Source organism: Equus quagga, chromosome 4 (assembly GCF_021613505.1).
Source record: "Equus quagga isolate Etosha38 chromosome 4, UCLA_HA_Equagga_1.0, whole genome shotgun sequence".
Taxonomy (NCBI): Eukaryota; Metazoa; Chordata; class Mammalia; order Perissodactyla; family Equidae; genus Equus; species Equus quagga.
In genome coordinates, this window is record NC_060270.1 from 71,024,464 (window position 1) to 71,038,102 (window position 13,639).

Genomic DNA, 13,639 nt, shown 5'->3' on the forward strand with positions numbered 1-13,639 from the left:
CGCAGGGCCTTTGCCTGCCCCTCTGCCGCTCCTCCACGGGGCCCTCCTTCGCCTCCTTCGCCTCCTTCGGGTCTTCTCTCAAAAGGCCACCTTCTTATTGAGACACGCCTCCTCCTTACCTAGCCAGTCTACCTGAATTACCGGCCCCCCATTCCCTCTCTCTATTCCCTGTGTTTATTTTTCTCTTCATCACTTAACAATGCCTGCCATCGCATTTGGCCAGCCCCGGGGTCTAGTGGTCGAGATCCGGCGCTCTCACCGCCGAGGCCCGGTTCCTTTCCGCTCAGGGAGCCACACGCCCCGTCTGAGGTCTGTCGGTTGTCACACTGTGGCGGCTGCGTGCTGCTGGGATGCTGAAGCTAGGCCACCTGTATTTCCAATACCAGCAGGGTCACCATGGCGCACAGGGTTCAGCGGAGCTTCCAGACCAGACAGGCCAGGAAGAAGGACCTGGCCACCCACTTCCGAAAAACTGGCCTTGACAAGCCTGTGAACAGCAGCAGAGCTGTCTGATAGAGCGCAGGGAGGGGAGAGGATGGCGCGACAAGTCGGGCACGGTTCCACTCTGCCGTGCACAGGGGCGCTAGGAGTCGGCATCCACTCATGGCACAAAGATAGCATTTATTTTTATTTATTTAATTTTACTAATTTACCTCATTTATTTCCTGTTTCTCCTGCTAGCACTTAAGCTGCAGGAGGGATTTTTGTCTGTTTTGTTTATCCTTTGTATCTCCACTGTCTAAAACCCAGCCTGGCCCATAGTAGGCACTTCCATAAATTATCTGTAGAAAGAATGGCTGAAATGTCCGTTTGTCACAGAGGATCTCCCTGACCACATTGTATTAAATAGAAATCTCCTGTTTCCCGCTCCCTTCTTTATTTTTCTTCCCGATACTATCTCTGTTTAACACACATTTGTTACCGCCTTCCTCCTCACTAGAATGAAAATTCCTGGAACAGCAGGGCAGTAAATCTTTGCTGAATGAATTAGTTTCTTGAACGGATGGGTGAATGAATCTAGCAGCACCTGATGCTGGGCTCCCACAGGGCTAATCTGCCTTTGTGACACGACTAATTTTGGGGCCCCCTGTGGGCGTGCACCCCGTCCGAGGGCGGAGGTCAGCAGCGAGAGCTGGGTTTCGGCAGCACCCCTTTAAATCCGCTGCCGACTCCGGGCCGCAGGTGCTGGCTGCAGGTCGGCCTCCCTGGGCATCGCCGGTTTAACCCAAGTCTCGCCCAGTCCGGCGATTTCCGGGGCGGTGTCGTTGCCCATTTAAGAGCAGAGCGCCCCGCCCTCGAGGGCGGAGCTTAGAGGGGGCTTTTAGGGGCGGGCCGCGGACGGCCGGGGCCCCGGGGGATTAACGTGAGGTGGGCGCGTCGCGGGCCGCCATTTCTCCGCGTCTCCTGAGGAGCTGCCCCCCGCAGCCTCGCTCGGGCCGTCTCCGGTCGGGTCGCCGGCGCCCCGCGCCCCCTTCGTCGCCGCACTGCCGCCCCCAGCCCAGGTAAGCGCGGGGCCCGGCGGCTCCGGCCGCGCAGCCGGCCCCCGACTCCCCCCGCGCCTCGCCGCCCTCGCGGCCCCGGGACCCTCCTCCGGCGGCTGCCTCGCCCCGACCCTCCGCCGCCCCCCGCGTCCCGGCTGCCGGCAAAACAGTAAACCCGCGCGAGGGGAGCGGCGGCGGCGGCCAATGGGCTGGGCCTCCGAGTTTCGGGCGATACCGGGCGGCGCGGCCGGAGCGGGCGCCAGGGGCGAAGCCGTTTCCCGTGTGCCTGCGCCCCCGCCGCCCGGGCCGGCCCCCCGGGGTCGCCCTTCGCTCCGGCCGGGCGGGTTAGCCGGCGAGGTGGACGGGGCGGGCCCAGGGGGGAACGTCGCTCGAGCCCTTGTCACGGACTCGGAACAAAAGCCCGAGTGTCCTTTTGGGGCTCGTTTGCGTTTGACTAAAACTTGAGCCACTTGGAAATTGCGCGAGGCAGGTGTGTGCCCCGCGGCGACGGGGTCTGCGGTGGCCTCCCCGCCGCGGGCGGAGACAGGGGGCGTGTTAATGATGGGTTCCTGCGCGTGTAAACATTAATTGTACCTGCCACTGTCTTCATGGTTACTGAGTCTTGTGAATTTTACTTAAGAGCAAGAAGACCTAAGTCTTTTAAACCGTTTGACAGCTTCTTAAATTAATATCCAAAGTATTTTTTTTAAGAATTCGGGAAAAAATAACCCATAACTGCCTTTCTAACATAACTAACACGTTGCTGAACCCTAGCTAACATAGTGGATTATTTGTACAGATAAACTAGTTAGGAGAGTTTTCTTTTTTTTGTGCATAAACTTCATTAGAAAATGGTGTGTGTAATTTCTCTTGAGTTGTTCTCTTACATTTTGTGTATCGGGATTACTGGGATAACACATATTAATATCTTTATGGCACTTATTGTAGGTTGGCATATTGCTTTATGAAAAAACAATTGCTTACCAAAGATTGTGGCCACCGGTTCTGTGTGAGAGTAGATAGATTTCATGACGAACTTTTGAATTTTAGATATGTATTGAAAAAACTTCAGTTAATTTGAGTAGTAAACGGATTATTTCTCTTTATGTTTTTATGGTTGTAAGGGAAACCCTTCTTGTTATTTCATTGCCAAAAAATAAGAAGTCACAGATTAAAAACCAGTTTTTTAAAAAAAACCCATATAAACCAACCATCCAAAAATTCCACTGTATCATTTTAGTGTCAAAGTAAATTCTTCATTGAGCGCTTAATATGCAGATTGCTGTGCTGGCTAGGTCATAGTCGTGAAGAAGTCAGAATAGGTGCTAGGGCTTGAGTCCTAGTTGGGGAAGGACCTAGCAAAAAAGAAATAAACAAACTATTGGCTATTTAGTGACAGTTTCCTTAAGGGTGATAAAGAAAAGGCTAAGGTACTAAAAGGAGCACTTAATGTGGATTCAGGAGTCTGGGGGAATGCTTTTCTGAGGAGGTGGGAGAGGGTGGGGGAGAGGTGAAGTGGGAAAAGAGCATTCCAGAGGGATGGTCAGCTAATGCAGAAAAAAACAAGAAGGCCTGCAGTGAAAAAGATTCTTGGGCTGAGCAGAAGGGCTGGGAGAGCAGAGTGAGCAGCTGGGAGAGGTCTGCAGGAAGGGTCAGGCGGGTGGGAGGAGCTGGGTCAGGGAGCACGGCCGTTAAAGATTTTTCAACAGGGATCAGATTTGTGATTGCTAAAAACCCGCTGCTGCAGCCTGGAGAGTGGCATTGCGGGTAGAGGTGGAAAAAGAGTGAATATGGGAAAACTTTTTTTAACAATAAATTTTTAAAAACTCTTACGACATGTTCATAGGTACTTATATAGAAGATGTAGGTACCTCGACATGATCCTCTCCAGAGATAACCTCCTGTAACAGTTTTCATGTCCTTCTAGTCCTTGTGTGTGTGTGTGTCTAAAATATAAGTATGTGTACGTATATATCCCACCCCAGTTTGGGATAAAACTGTATTCATTTTTCTCTGATTTCATTTTTCACTTATAAATTTTGTCAGTGTCTGTCAACTGTATTTTAAAAATAGCTGTGTTGTATGCCATTGTATGTACCAAAATTTGCTTAACTACTTGCATGTTGATGGATATATTTAAATTTTTAAGTCAGTTATGCCCTGAAAATCCTTGTTTTTTACAACTTGGAGCACTTGTGGGACTAATTCTTTAGGATAACCTACCAGAAATAGTCTGAGTGAAAGGGTATGCACATTAAAATGGTTTTTTTCTGTTTTTCTTCTCTCCAAAGCCCCCCAGTACATAGTTGTATATTCTAACTGTAGGTCCCTCTGGTTGTGCTATGTGGGATGCCACCTCAGCATGGCCTGACGAGCGCTGCCATGTCCGCGCCCAGGATCCGAACCAGTGAAACCCTGGGCCACTGAAGCAGGGCACAGGAACTTAACCCCTCGGCCACTGGGGTTGGGGGCCCTGGAAATTTTTGATAGTGTGGTCAAATCCTCTTTCAAGGAGGGCATTGTATGAGGGCGATGGCTTTTCAACACTGGCTATCTTAAGTCTTTTAAATGACAGACAATATCTTATTTTTTAATTTGGATTTCCTTGGTTACTGGTGAGGTTGAACATCTTTTTAATGAGTATTTTCATTACGTATTATTTTTTAGAACTTTTTCTTCATATCTTGCCCAGTTTTTTCTGTTGTGTTGTTTATCTTAATGATTTGTGATAGTTCTTTATTAAACTGCATATTAATCCTTCAAAAAATTTCTTTTGCAAATTTTAAAAGCCCTTTAATATACTATTGTTTCCTTCTAAGACTTTCTCATTTTCTTTCATTTAAAATCTTTAATCCATCTGAAATTTATTTTCATGTAAATTGCTTTCATATTTTTGTAAAAAGAACTTGTTATTTGTGGCACTGGGTTTTATAGTTCAAAATGCATAGTTCTTAAAATTCTAAATGTGAAAGAAGCTGTGTTGTTCCTTAGGAGGTTAGCTCTACTTGTATACTGAGTCTTTACTTTCAAGGTGTAGGATAAATCTAAGTCAGAAAACTTGTTTTATAATTCATTTGCTTCCTAGGAACTGCAAAGTTGTAGTGCATTTTGAACATTTTTTTCTCTTAAAAAGCCTTTTTTCCCCCAATATGGAAAAGTTGCATGTACGAAAAAGTAATCAGGAGAGTGTAATGAACCCCCATGTACCCATCAGGCAGCTTCAGTTACTGGCCAATTTTCTGGCCAGTTTGTTTCACCTTTATCCCCACTTAATTCCCTTCCTTGTATTATTTTGATGCAAATACTAGTCATCACATCATTTCTTCTATAAATATTTCAGTATGTATCTTAAAAGATGTATCTGAGAGAAGGACTCTTTTAACGATCCAGTCAGTCAAATGTGTGTATGTATAATTTATGTCCTTGGGAAGTTCAGATGACAATTATCATGGCTTTGCTAGTTCACTTAATTACATAGGAGTATGCATACTTATGAAATGAGGGTATAATCCTCAATTTATAGCTGCTGAATTATTTTTTAATATGTTGGTATTTATTTTGGTATTTCAGCTTTTGTTTTTATCATGTTTACAAATGCATCTAGTTTAAAACGTCAGCTGGTCACACAAGACTTCTTATCTATTGTATGTATACCAGCAAATTCTTTATAAAGAATTGGGTAGCAATTTAAAATATGTAAGTGATAGTATAATCAGCTGACTTCTGAAACTTTTTGATTTTGAAATAACTTTAGACTTATGTAGACGTTCCAGCACTAGTACAGAGTTAGCATATGCCTTTCACCCAGCTTCCCACAACGTCTGACAACTTAAAACAAAAGTTTGAGTTAGAGTCTAAAATACGTCCACATATTGTGATTGAGTGATATGTATTTTGTCTCTTTTAATCTGTAGTTTCCTCTGAACTCTTTTTCCCACCTTGCAATTTGTTTGTTGAATAAATTGAATTAAGTTTTAAAAAAATTCATCATGTACATTTTGTGTTTGTATTTTCTCTCAGCTTCTTTTTAGCTGTAATCTTTGATAATTTATTTCTTGTCTCTAAAATGTGAGTTTTACATGAATAGTTCTATGATGTAGAAAGAGAGACCAAGATTTGGAGTCGGAAAATCAGAATTTGAACCCCTGTCTTCACTATTTATTAAATAATGGACTTGGGCAATGGTTTGAAATGGTTTACTCATCAAAATAGGACAATGCTTTGCGGAGTTTTTCTAAGAAGTTAAAATTATTTACTAAACATTTATGGTACTTGATGATGAAATGTGCTCGATAGCTAGCTATTCAAAGTGGGAATTGTGTCCTCAAGGAGCTTACAACCAAGGATACAGACATGTACATGAAGAATTAAGGTCTGATTAGTGAAGCAGTAAAATATTTTCAAGGTTCAATGGAAGTGTGATGATAGGAGCGACTAACTTTGGGTATCATAGAATGTTTCTCGGCAGATATAGGTGGAGTTGAGTTAAAAGGAATAAGTATGGATTCTCTGACATAAGGGCATTACAAGTCTGGGATAACAAGTATGACTTTTCATGGGCAGCTGAGATGAGACAGGAGAGCAAGGTACAAAGGGAGCAATGCCTGAAAAGAGACCTGGAGAGAAAGAGACTGGGCCCAGATGTTATGTATGAGTGCTTTGTAAACTGGAAAGCTATCTAAAATTTTAGTTATTTCCTTGGGATTTTGAACAGATGCATGTACAAATGACAAATATCATGGCTTTGCCAGTTTACCCAGTTATGTAGGAATGTCCATACTTATAATATTCACACTTGTGTGTATGATAATCTTCAACTTATAGGCACTTATTTTTTGATGTGATCGTATTTAAAATTAGCTTTTATTTTTATCAAGTTTATAAATGTATGTAGTTGAAAGAGTTGTCTAATCTGAAGGCTTCTTTTGAAAAACAGCACTCTCCTGAATTCTGCTCCCTCCTCAAGGCAGCCACTTTCACATTTTAAATAACATTCTCTTATTGCTATTTTTTTATTTTTATTTTTAGGAATTATGTGTTTAGGAATTATCTGAATTCCCACTAGGCAAGATGAGGAATTAGCTGTCTGTCCACACCTACCTCTACTGTACACCTCCTCTCAATTGTAGTTACTTTATAGTTATGGTGAGATCACTATTTAGTGTTTATAGTATTATGACTATTTAAACTATTAGCTGAGTCGTGTAGTATACTGTGATTACTTTTTCTTTTCTGCACACCTTCTTGTTTTCTCAGGAATTAATAATTGTCTTTTTGTTTATCTGTTGGCTTACTTACATAGTATGTACTTATTTTTCTCAAACTCTCTTAGTTGTGTGACATTAGGTTAGCAAGGTGGTTCTTATGGTGTTTCCATTTTATGTGTGCTATATTTTAAAAATTCCTAATACCTGTTTTAATTTTTTTTTTAAGATTTTATTTTTCCTTTGTCTCCCAAAAGTCCCCCAGTACATAGTTGTATATTTTAGTTGTGGGTCCTTCTAGTTGTGGCATGTGGGACGCCGCCTCAGCATGACCTAATGAGTGGTGCCACGTCCGCGCCCAAGATCCGAACCGGCAAAACCCTGGGCTGCCGAAGTGGAGCGCACGAACTTAACCACTCGGCCACGGGGCCAGCCCCTAATTATTTTGATTAACCTTTATGTTCTTAATAGAGATAAGGAAAGAAATAGCACTAAAGTAATTTGACTTTATAAAGAATTGGGTAGCAATTTAAAATATGTAAGTGATAGTAGAATCAGCTGATAAAAACTTAAAGTATTTGAATTATATTTGTATTGTAGCTGAAATAAATGATTATTTTTGTATTCTTATCATGAATGCTCGGGAAAAAAAATGGAACTACTTAGGATTGTTATGATCGTCAAAGGATACCTTAGTGTGTGACATCATCTCCTCATGTTTGTGGGGATATACAGCTATTGTACATAGAATTCCTTGACCCAAAAGACCTGATGAACTTCATAAATCTTTGCCCTGTCCTCCCAGACCATCTCCTTCTAAAATAGTCCAGTAAGTTTAGAAATGCTCTAAGCCATAGCTCTATTTTTTTTATTTTTATTTTTTTAAAGATTTTATTTTTTTCCTTTTTCTCCCCAAAGCCCCCCAGTACATAGTTGTGTATTCTTCGTTGTGCGTCCTTTTAGTTGTGGCATGTGGGACGCTGCCTCAGCGTGGTTTGATGAGCAGTGCCATGTCCGCGCCCAGGATTCGAACCAACGAAACACTGGGCCGCCTGCAGCAGAGCGGGCGAACTTAACCACTCAGCCACGGGGCCAGCCCCTCATAGCTCTATTTTATGTAAAAGTCTTTAAAAATTTTGAATTAAAGTAGCCAGTTTTAATTACGTTTTTTCAAATTTACTTGACCAGGAGCCCTTTTTAATAGCGTGTCTGCTAATGTCCACAGGACTTTTCTAAGTAATACCATTTGTCCGACTGCAGATTGTGGAGAGTCTTCTGATATCTTTTTCTGTCTGGTTTTATAGAGACAAAAATGCTGAGTTTCTTGCGTAGAACGCTTGGGCGTCGGTCAATGCGTAAACATGCTGAGAAGGAACGACTCCGAGAAGCTCAGCGAGCTGCCACCCACATTCCTGCAGCTGGAGATTCGAAGTCCATCATCACGTGTCGGGTGTCCCTCCTGGATGGGACTGATGTCAGTGTGGACTTGCCGGTATGTAGGTCTTGCTGACCTTTTGGAAATTCTGTATGAGATGACTTTCTTCGTTTGAGCCTTCTGATGATAACTTACTGGGGGATTAGGTAATATGGGTTAGTATGGATCAGGCATCGTAACAGACAGGTACGTGCATCAGGTAACCTTAGGTACCTGGAATGGTAGTATTTCTCTGGGATTAGTGGCAGTTACCTAAAACATTTAAATGGTAGGGCAGTTATTGGCACAAGTCATTTGTGTCTGTGTTTATATATGTTCTTTATGATGGCAGTGCGTAGTGTACTTTAGTGGATTTCTCACAATCCTTGTAGAGCAGTTATTAAAACAAGGAAAATCTTTGGGACCAATAATGATACTTATATGTATACTGTAAGACTTTTAGTTCTCTGTACTTTTCCTTAATTTTCAAAACACTCCTCACTTTTCTGAAAACAAATAACTTCCTCAACAGTTTGGTGTACTTGCAGAAATTTTAATGAAACAAAGTAAGAAAAAAGACTTTCTTCATACCTCTCAGCTCTGACTGCCTATCTCTTTGTTCCCAAAGTAGTTTGCAGGGGAGGTTTTTTGTACACTGTAATCTTTATTTCAGGACAGTTTGTTGTAACTCTTGTCAAATTTTGGGTAGGTTTTTTTTGTGGTTACAAATACCTAGGCATAATGCAGTGTGAAACAATCCAACATATTTGAAAGAGGTTGACTTATTCCTTACAAGCCCTTTTTTGAGGGGAGAAGGAGGTACTATATGGTTTTGAGGGAATTGAGTTTCTTTCTGAGCTATTTACTGAGACCAAGTCTCTTTCGTATGTTTTCATTTTGCATTAACAGGTTTACATAATTAAGCTGTAAAAGGTGCAACTTGGTATAAGCATCACTGGATATTCCACACTGTCTTCTCCCTTCACAAACTTTTTTTAGCACACGTTCACGTACCCAAAATGCAATAGGGTCTCTTTGTGTGCACTGATAGCCTGAGTGCTGCTATCGTACGTGGTTGGCTAGGCTCTGGAAGGCCTTAGACTCAGTGAGAGATTAAGGAATTGAAGAGTTTGTTTAAATGGATATTCTGATTAATTGAATAATTTAGAATGTACTAGATCCCTTACACATTTTTAAAATCATGGAATGTGATAAAATTAATCAGAGATGCAGGATTTCTTCAAGTGTTCAGAAGTCATCGTTATGAGTATTTATTATCTTTGTACATTAGACTGGACATTTTTAGGGTTTTTGATTCTGGAAAACTTTAAGGCATTTAAATTTTCTTCCTGTAAGGGCTTCTTGAGGGTTTGTGAGACTTTCTAATATGTGATACTTTGTGAGGATAGTTTTCATGTTCATTACTTATTTGATAAGTACCTTAAGAGTTTTGTCTACTATTCCATTAAAATGTCATTAGGTATGTAGTGAAAAGCTTGAGATTGCTGTGTAGGAGACCGGAAAGAAGTTTCTTATTACCTAATGTTTAAAGTATGAAATCTCAAGGTTGTTGATGGAAAGGTGGATACTAGGAAAGTAGAGTTTGTAAAGGAGCTTTTTTAAGAGGCAGTGTGTATGAAGGAGAAATAGCACTAAGTTTTAAAGTAGTGGAACAAATGGCTAGTGACTGGTATAGAATAGTTTCCTATGCTTAGTATGCTCAGTAAGGGTGTATGTGATACTTGATCAAGGCCAGAAATGCTACCTGACCGCTCATGCAGACAATTGCAGTGAAGAAACCAAGAGTTTTAGATTTGACTGTTTGGAGAGCTAGAACAATTGCCTTTTCAGCTCTGCAGGTGAAATTGTAGAGTTAGTAAACTAACTCCTCATGCTTGCATGGATAAAAAATGGGCATTGGTCTGCCAGCTAACCTTCCTTACTAAAGAAAAAAAAATAGACCAGAGGAATGTTAATTTCTAAAAAGAAAAGGTTTTCTCTTTTTCTGATTTAACGTCTCAACCAGTCTAGTATGATTCTGAAAGAAGGTTTAGAATTGATTTTGGAATTGAATGAAGCATGTAATTCATTTCCCGTTAGGATTAGGGTCACTAGTGATCATAGTAAGCCCGCGTGGAACTAGGATGGTTGCTCAGGCAATATGTAAGGGATTGTCTGTGATTAAATAGAGTAATTTAAATCTGTAGACTTCAAATTAATATATACCAAGTAGTAATGGTCATTTTCTTCCTTCTGCTCTCCTTTCCTCTCAGAACTGGGGGAAGAATTTAAATACTTTCTACCTCTTTTTTTGTTTTAAAGAACTAAATACAGTGAGAATGCCTTTCAGTGAGTGATAAAGGCATCAGGGAGAAATTTCTAACTATCTGATTTTTAAATTTTCTCTTTCGAAATGCCACAGTAACTCCTTTGATTGATTTTTGAGTTTAGCATTGTTTAATAAACAGCCTGTCTTGTAAAACTCTGCATCTTCCTTTAAATTAGTAGGAAATATTTGATTAACTGATAGTAATTTTTGATATACCTACTTTGCTAATATGCTGAGGATTTTAAGTTACATAGATAGGTATGTAGTTAAATTCTATAGACCATGTATAGTTGTACCTTTAAATAAATGGGAAAACATCCCTTGTTCACTAATTGAAAGATTTAATATTAAGATGAGAGTACACTGCAAACTGATCTACAGATTGAACGTCATCCCCGCCAGAATACCAGCTGACTTATTTGTACAAATTGACAAGCTGATTTTAAAATCTATATGGAATTGCAAGGGACCTACAGTAGCCAAAACAGTATTGAAAAAGAGCAAAGGAATAGGACTCACACTTGCCAGTTTTAAGCCTTACTGTAAAGCGATGGTAATCAAAATGATGTGCTCCTGGCACAAGGTCAGACACGTAGATCAATGGAGCAGAATAGAGAACTAAGAAATAAACCCGCACATCTATGGTCAGTTGATTTTTGACAAGGGTGCCAGAACCATTCAGTGGGGGAAAGATTAGCCTTTTCAACAGGTGGTCCTGGGAAAACTGGAGGATAGTCACGTGCAAAAGAATGAAGTTGGAACCTTACCTCACACTTTATACAAAAATTGACTCAAAATGGATCAAAGACCTAAACGTAACAGCTAAAACTGTAAAACTTTTAGAAGAAAATAAGAGGATAAATCTTCATGACCTTGGATTTGGCACCAGTTTCTTAGATATGACACCAAAAACATGAACAACAAAAGAAAAAATAAATAAATTGGACTTTATCAAAATTAAAAACTTGTGCACCTAAAGGACACCATCAAGAAAGTTGAAAGACTCTCCCACCGAATGGGAGAAAGTATTTGCAAATTTTATATCTGATAAGCACCTGTGTCTAGAATATATAAAGAACTCTTACAACCCGATGATAAAAAGACAACCCAATTTAAAAATGGGCAAAGAATCTGAATAGACTTTTCTCCAAATGAGATATACAGATGACCAATAAGCACATGAAAAGATGCTTGACGTTAGTAGTTCTCAGAAAAATGCAAATCACAACCACTGTGAGATACTACTTCATACCAACTAGGAAGGCTATAAAATAAAAATGTGAGACAATGTTAAGTGCTGGTGAGGATGTAGAGAAATCTGAACAGTCTTACAATTCCTTTTTCAGCAGGAATGGAAAGTGGTGCAGCTGCTTTGGGAAACAGTCTGGCAGTTCCTCAAGTGGTTAAACATAGTTACCCTGTGACCCAGCCATTCCACTTCTAGGTATATACCGAAGAGAACTGGAAAGAGAGGTTTATGCAAAAGCTTGTACACAGATGTTCATAATAGCATTATTCTTAATAGTCAAAAGAGAGAAATAACCCAGATGGCTGTGAGCAGATGAATGGGTAAACAAAATGTTATATCCATATAGTTGAATATTATTTGGCCGTAAAGGAAACGAAGTACTGGTACATGCTACATAGATGAACTTTGTAAGCATTGTGGTAGGTGAAAGAAGCCAGTCACACAAGACCACATAGTATATGATCCCATTCATGTGAAAGTCCAGAATAGAGAAATCCATAGGTAAAAAAAGTAGATTAGTGGTTGCTTAGCGCAGAGGGATAGGGCCTGAGAGGACAGTGGGAAGGGTGGTTGGGCACAATAGCTGAAGGATTCAAGGTTTCTTTGTGAGGCGATGAAGATCTTCTAAAAGTAATTGTGATGGTTGTACGTATCTGTGAATACAGTTGTCCCTTGGTATCTGCGGGGGATTGGTTCCAGGACCCTCCTCCCCCAGGAACCAAAATCCACAGGTGGTCAAGTCTCTTATATAAAATGGCGTAGTATTTGCACGTGACCTACACACATTCTCCTGTGTGCTTTAAATCATCTCTAGATTACTTATACTACCTAATACAATGTAAATGCTATGTAAATGGTTGTTATACTGTATTGTTGAGAATAATGACGAAAAAAGATCTGTACATGTTCAGTACAGACACAATCATTGTAGGCCTTTCCATCCGTCGTTAGTTAAATCAGTGGATGTGGAACCCGAGGATATGACGGTCAGAACATACACTTTTCAATTGTACACTTTTAACAGGTGAATGGTATGGTATGCAAATTATATCTCAAAGCTGTTTAAACAAAGAATGCATGAATTTTTGTATATTTGTGTTTTATTCCACTTAAGGTTTTTTTAGTGGTCAAGAGATATGATAAAAATGACATAGAGGTTTAATGTAAAGGTGGTATGTTTGATTCATTGTCAGGGATAAAAAGCAACTTGGAGAGTGTACAGTAATGAAAGTGCAAAATGATGGGACTGCAGACTAGTAGTGGCAGGGAGATTGTAGCAGAATGAATGCTTAGTACAGGGGTACGGTGAAGATTAGAAATGAGCACAATATAGTTTTAACTGTGGTAGAGGGGGTAATATAGATTGTGTGGAAGATCATGACATGGTGGTTAGCTGTTATGGAGAAAGGGGTAAAAGATGAAGTGGAGAAAAGAGCTTCAGTGGGATGATGTGTTTGGAAGCCAGATTTTAGAGGGTTTAAAAGACTTATTGGATGGACTTCTTATAGTCCCTTATACCCAGTGGATGCTTAATAAATATTGTTTAGTTGTTGGAGGAAGTGCATGAAGGGAAAATGGGGGATTGCCATGAGATTTGGCAGTAAAAGGCAGGAAGGAAATAACATAGCAGCTAAAGAATGACTGCATAAGGGAGATCTGAGTTTGTTTGAATGAATAGAAAGAATGTTCCTTAGGAATTGGTTTCATATACACAGGTGGAGATGGTAGGAGGAACATTCTAGGAAGACTGCTATCTTATTCTGAAAAAGGTGGAATGCTGATGGAAAGATACTATTGATGGTCTTAGTCTTCAGAAAAGAGAATGTGAAGTGAGAACTGGGCCTGAAAGAGGTGTGACATAGGATAATTTGTTAGAAAGAAAGAAAAGAATAGTTTAAGTAGCAAGTGCTGGTCTAGATGCAGCTGAAAATGGAATGTTTAGTGAACCAGAGCTCTACAGAT

General features: G+C 40.5%; 1 protein-coding gene across 3 annotated transcripts in view; it reads left to right on the forward strand.

Moving 5' to 3' along the window:
* Positions 1-1,349: 1,349 nt before the first annotated feature.
* EPB41L5 (erythrocyte membrane protein band 4.1 like 5) overlaps positions 1,350-13,639 on the forward strand; it is a 115,057-nt gene continuing 102,767 nt past the window's right edge. For all 3 annotated transcript variants that reach the window (XM_046657917.1, XM_046657918.1, XM_046657919.1), the window contains exons 1-2: positions 1,350-1,502; positions 7,990-8,177. In XM_046657917.1, the coding sequence (XP_046513873.1) occupies positions 7,998-8,177 (180 nt within the window). In that variant the 5' untranslated portion in view covers positions 1,350-1,502; positions 7,990-7,997. The remainder of the gene's footprint in view (positions 1,503-7,989; positions 8,178-13,639) is intronic.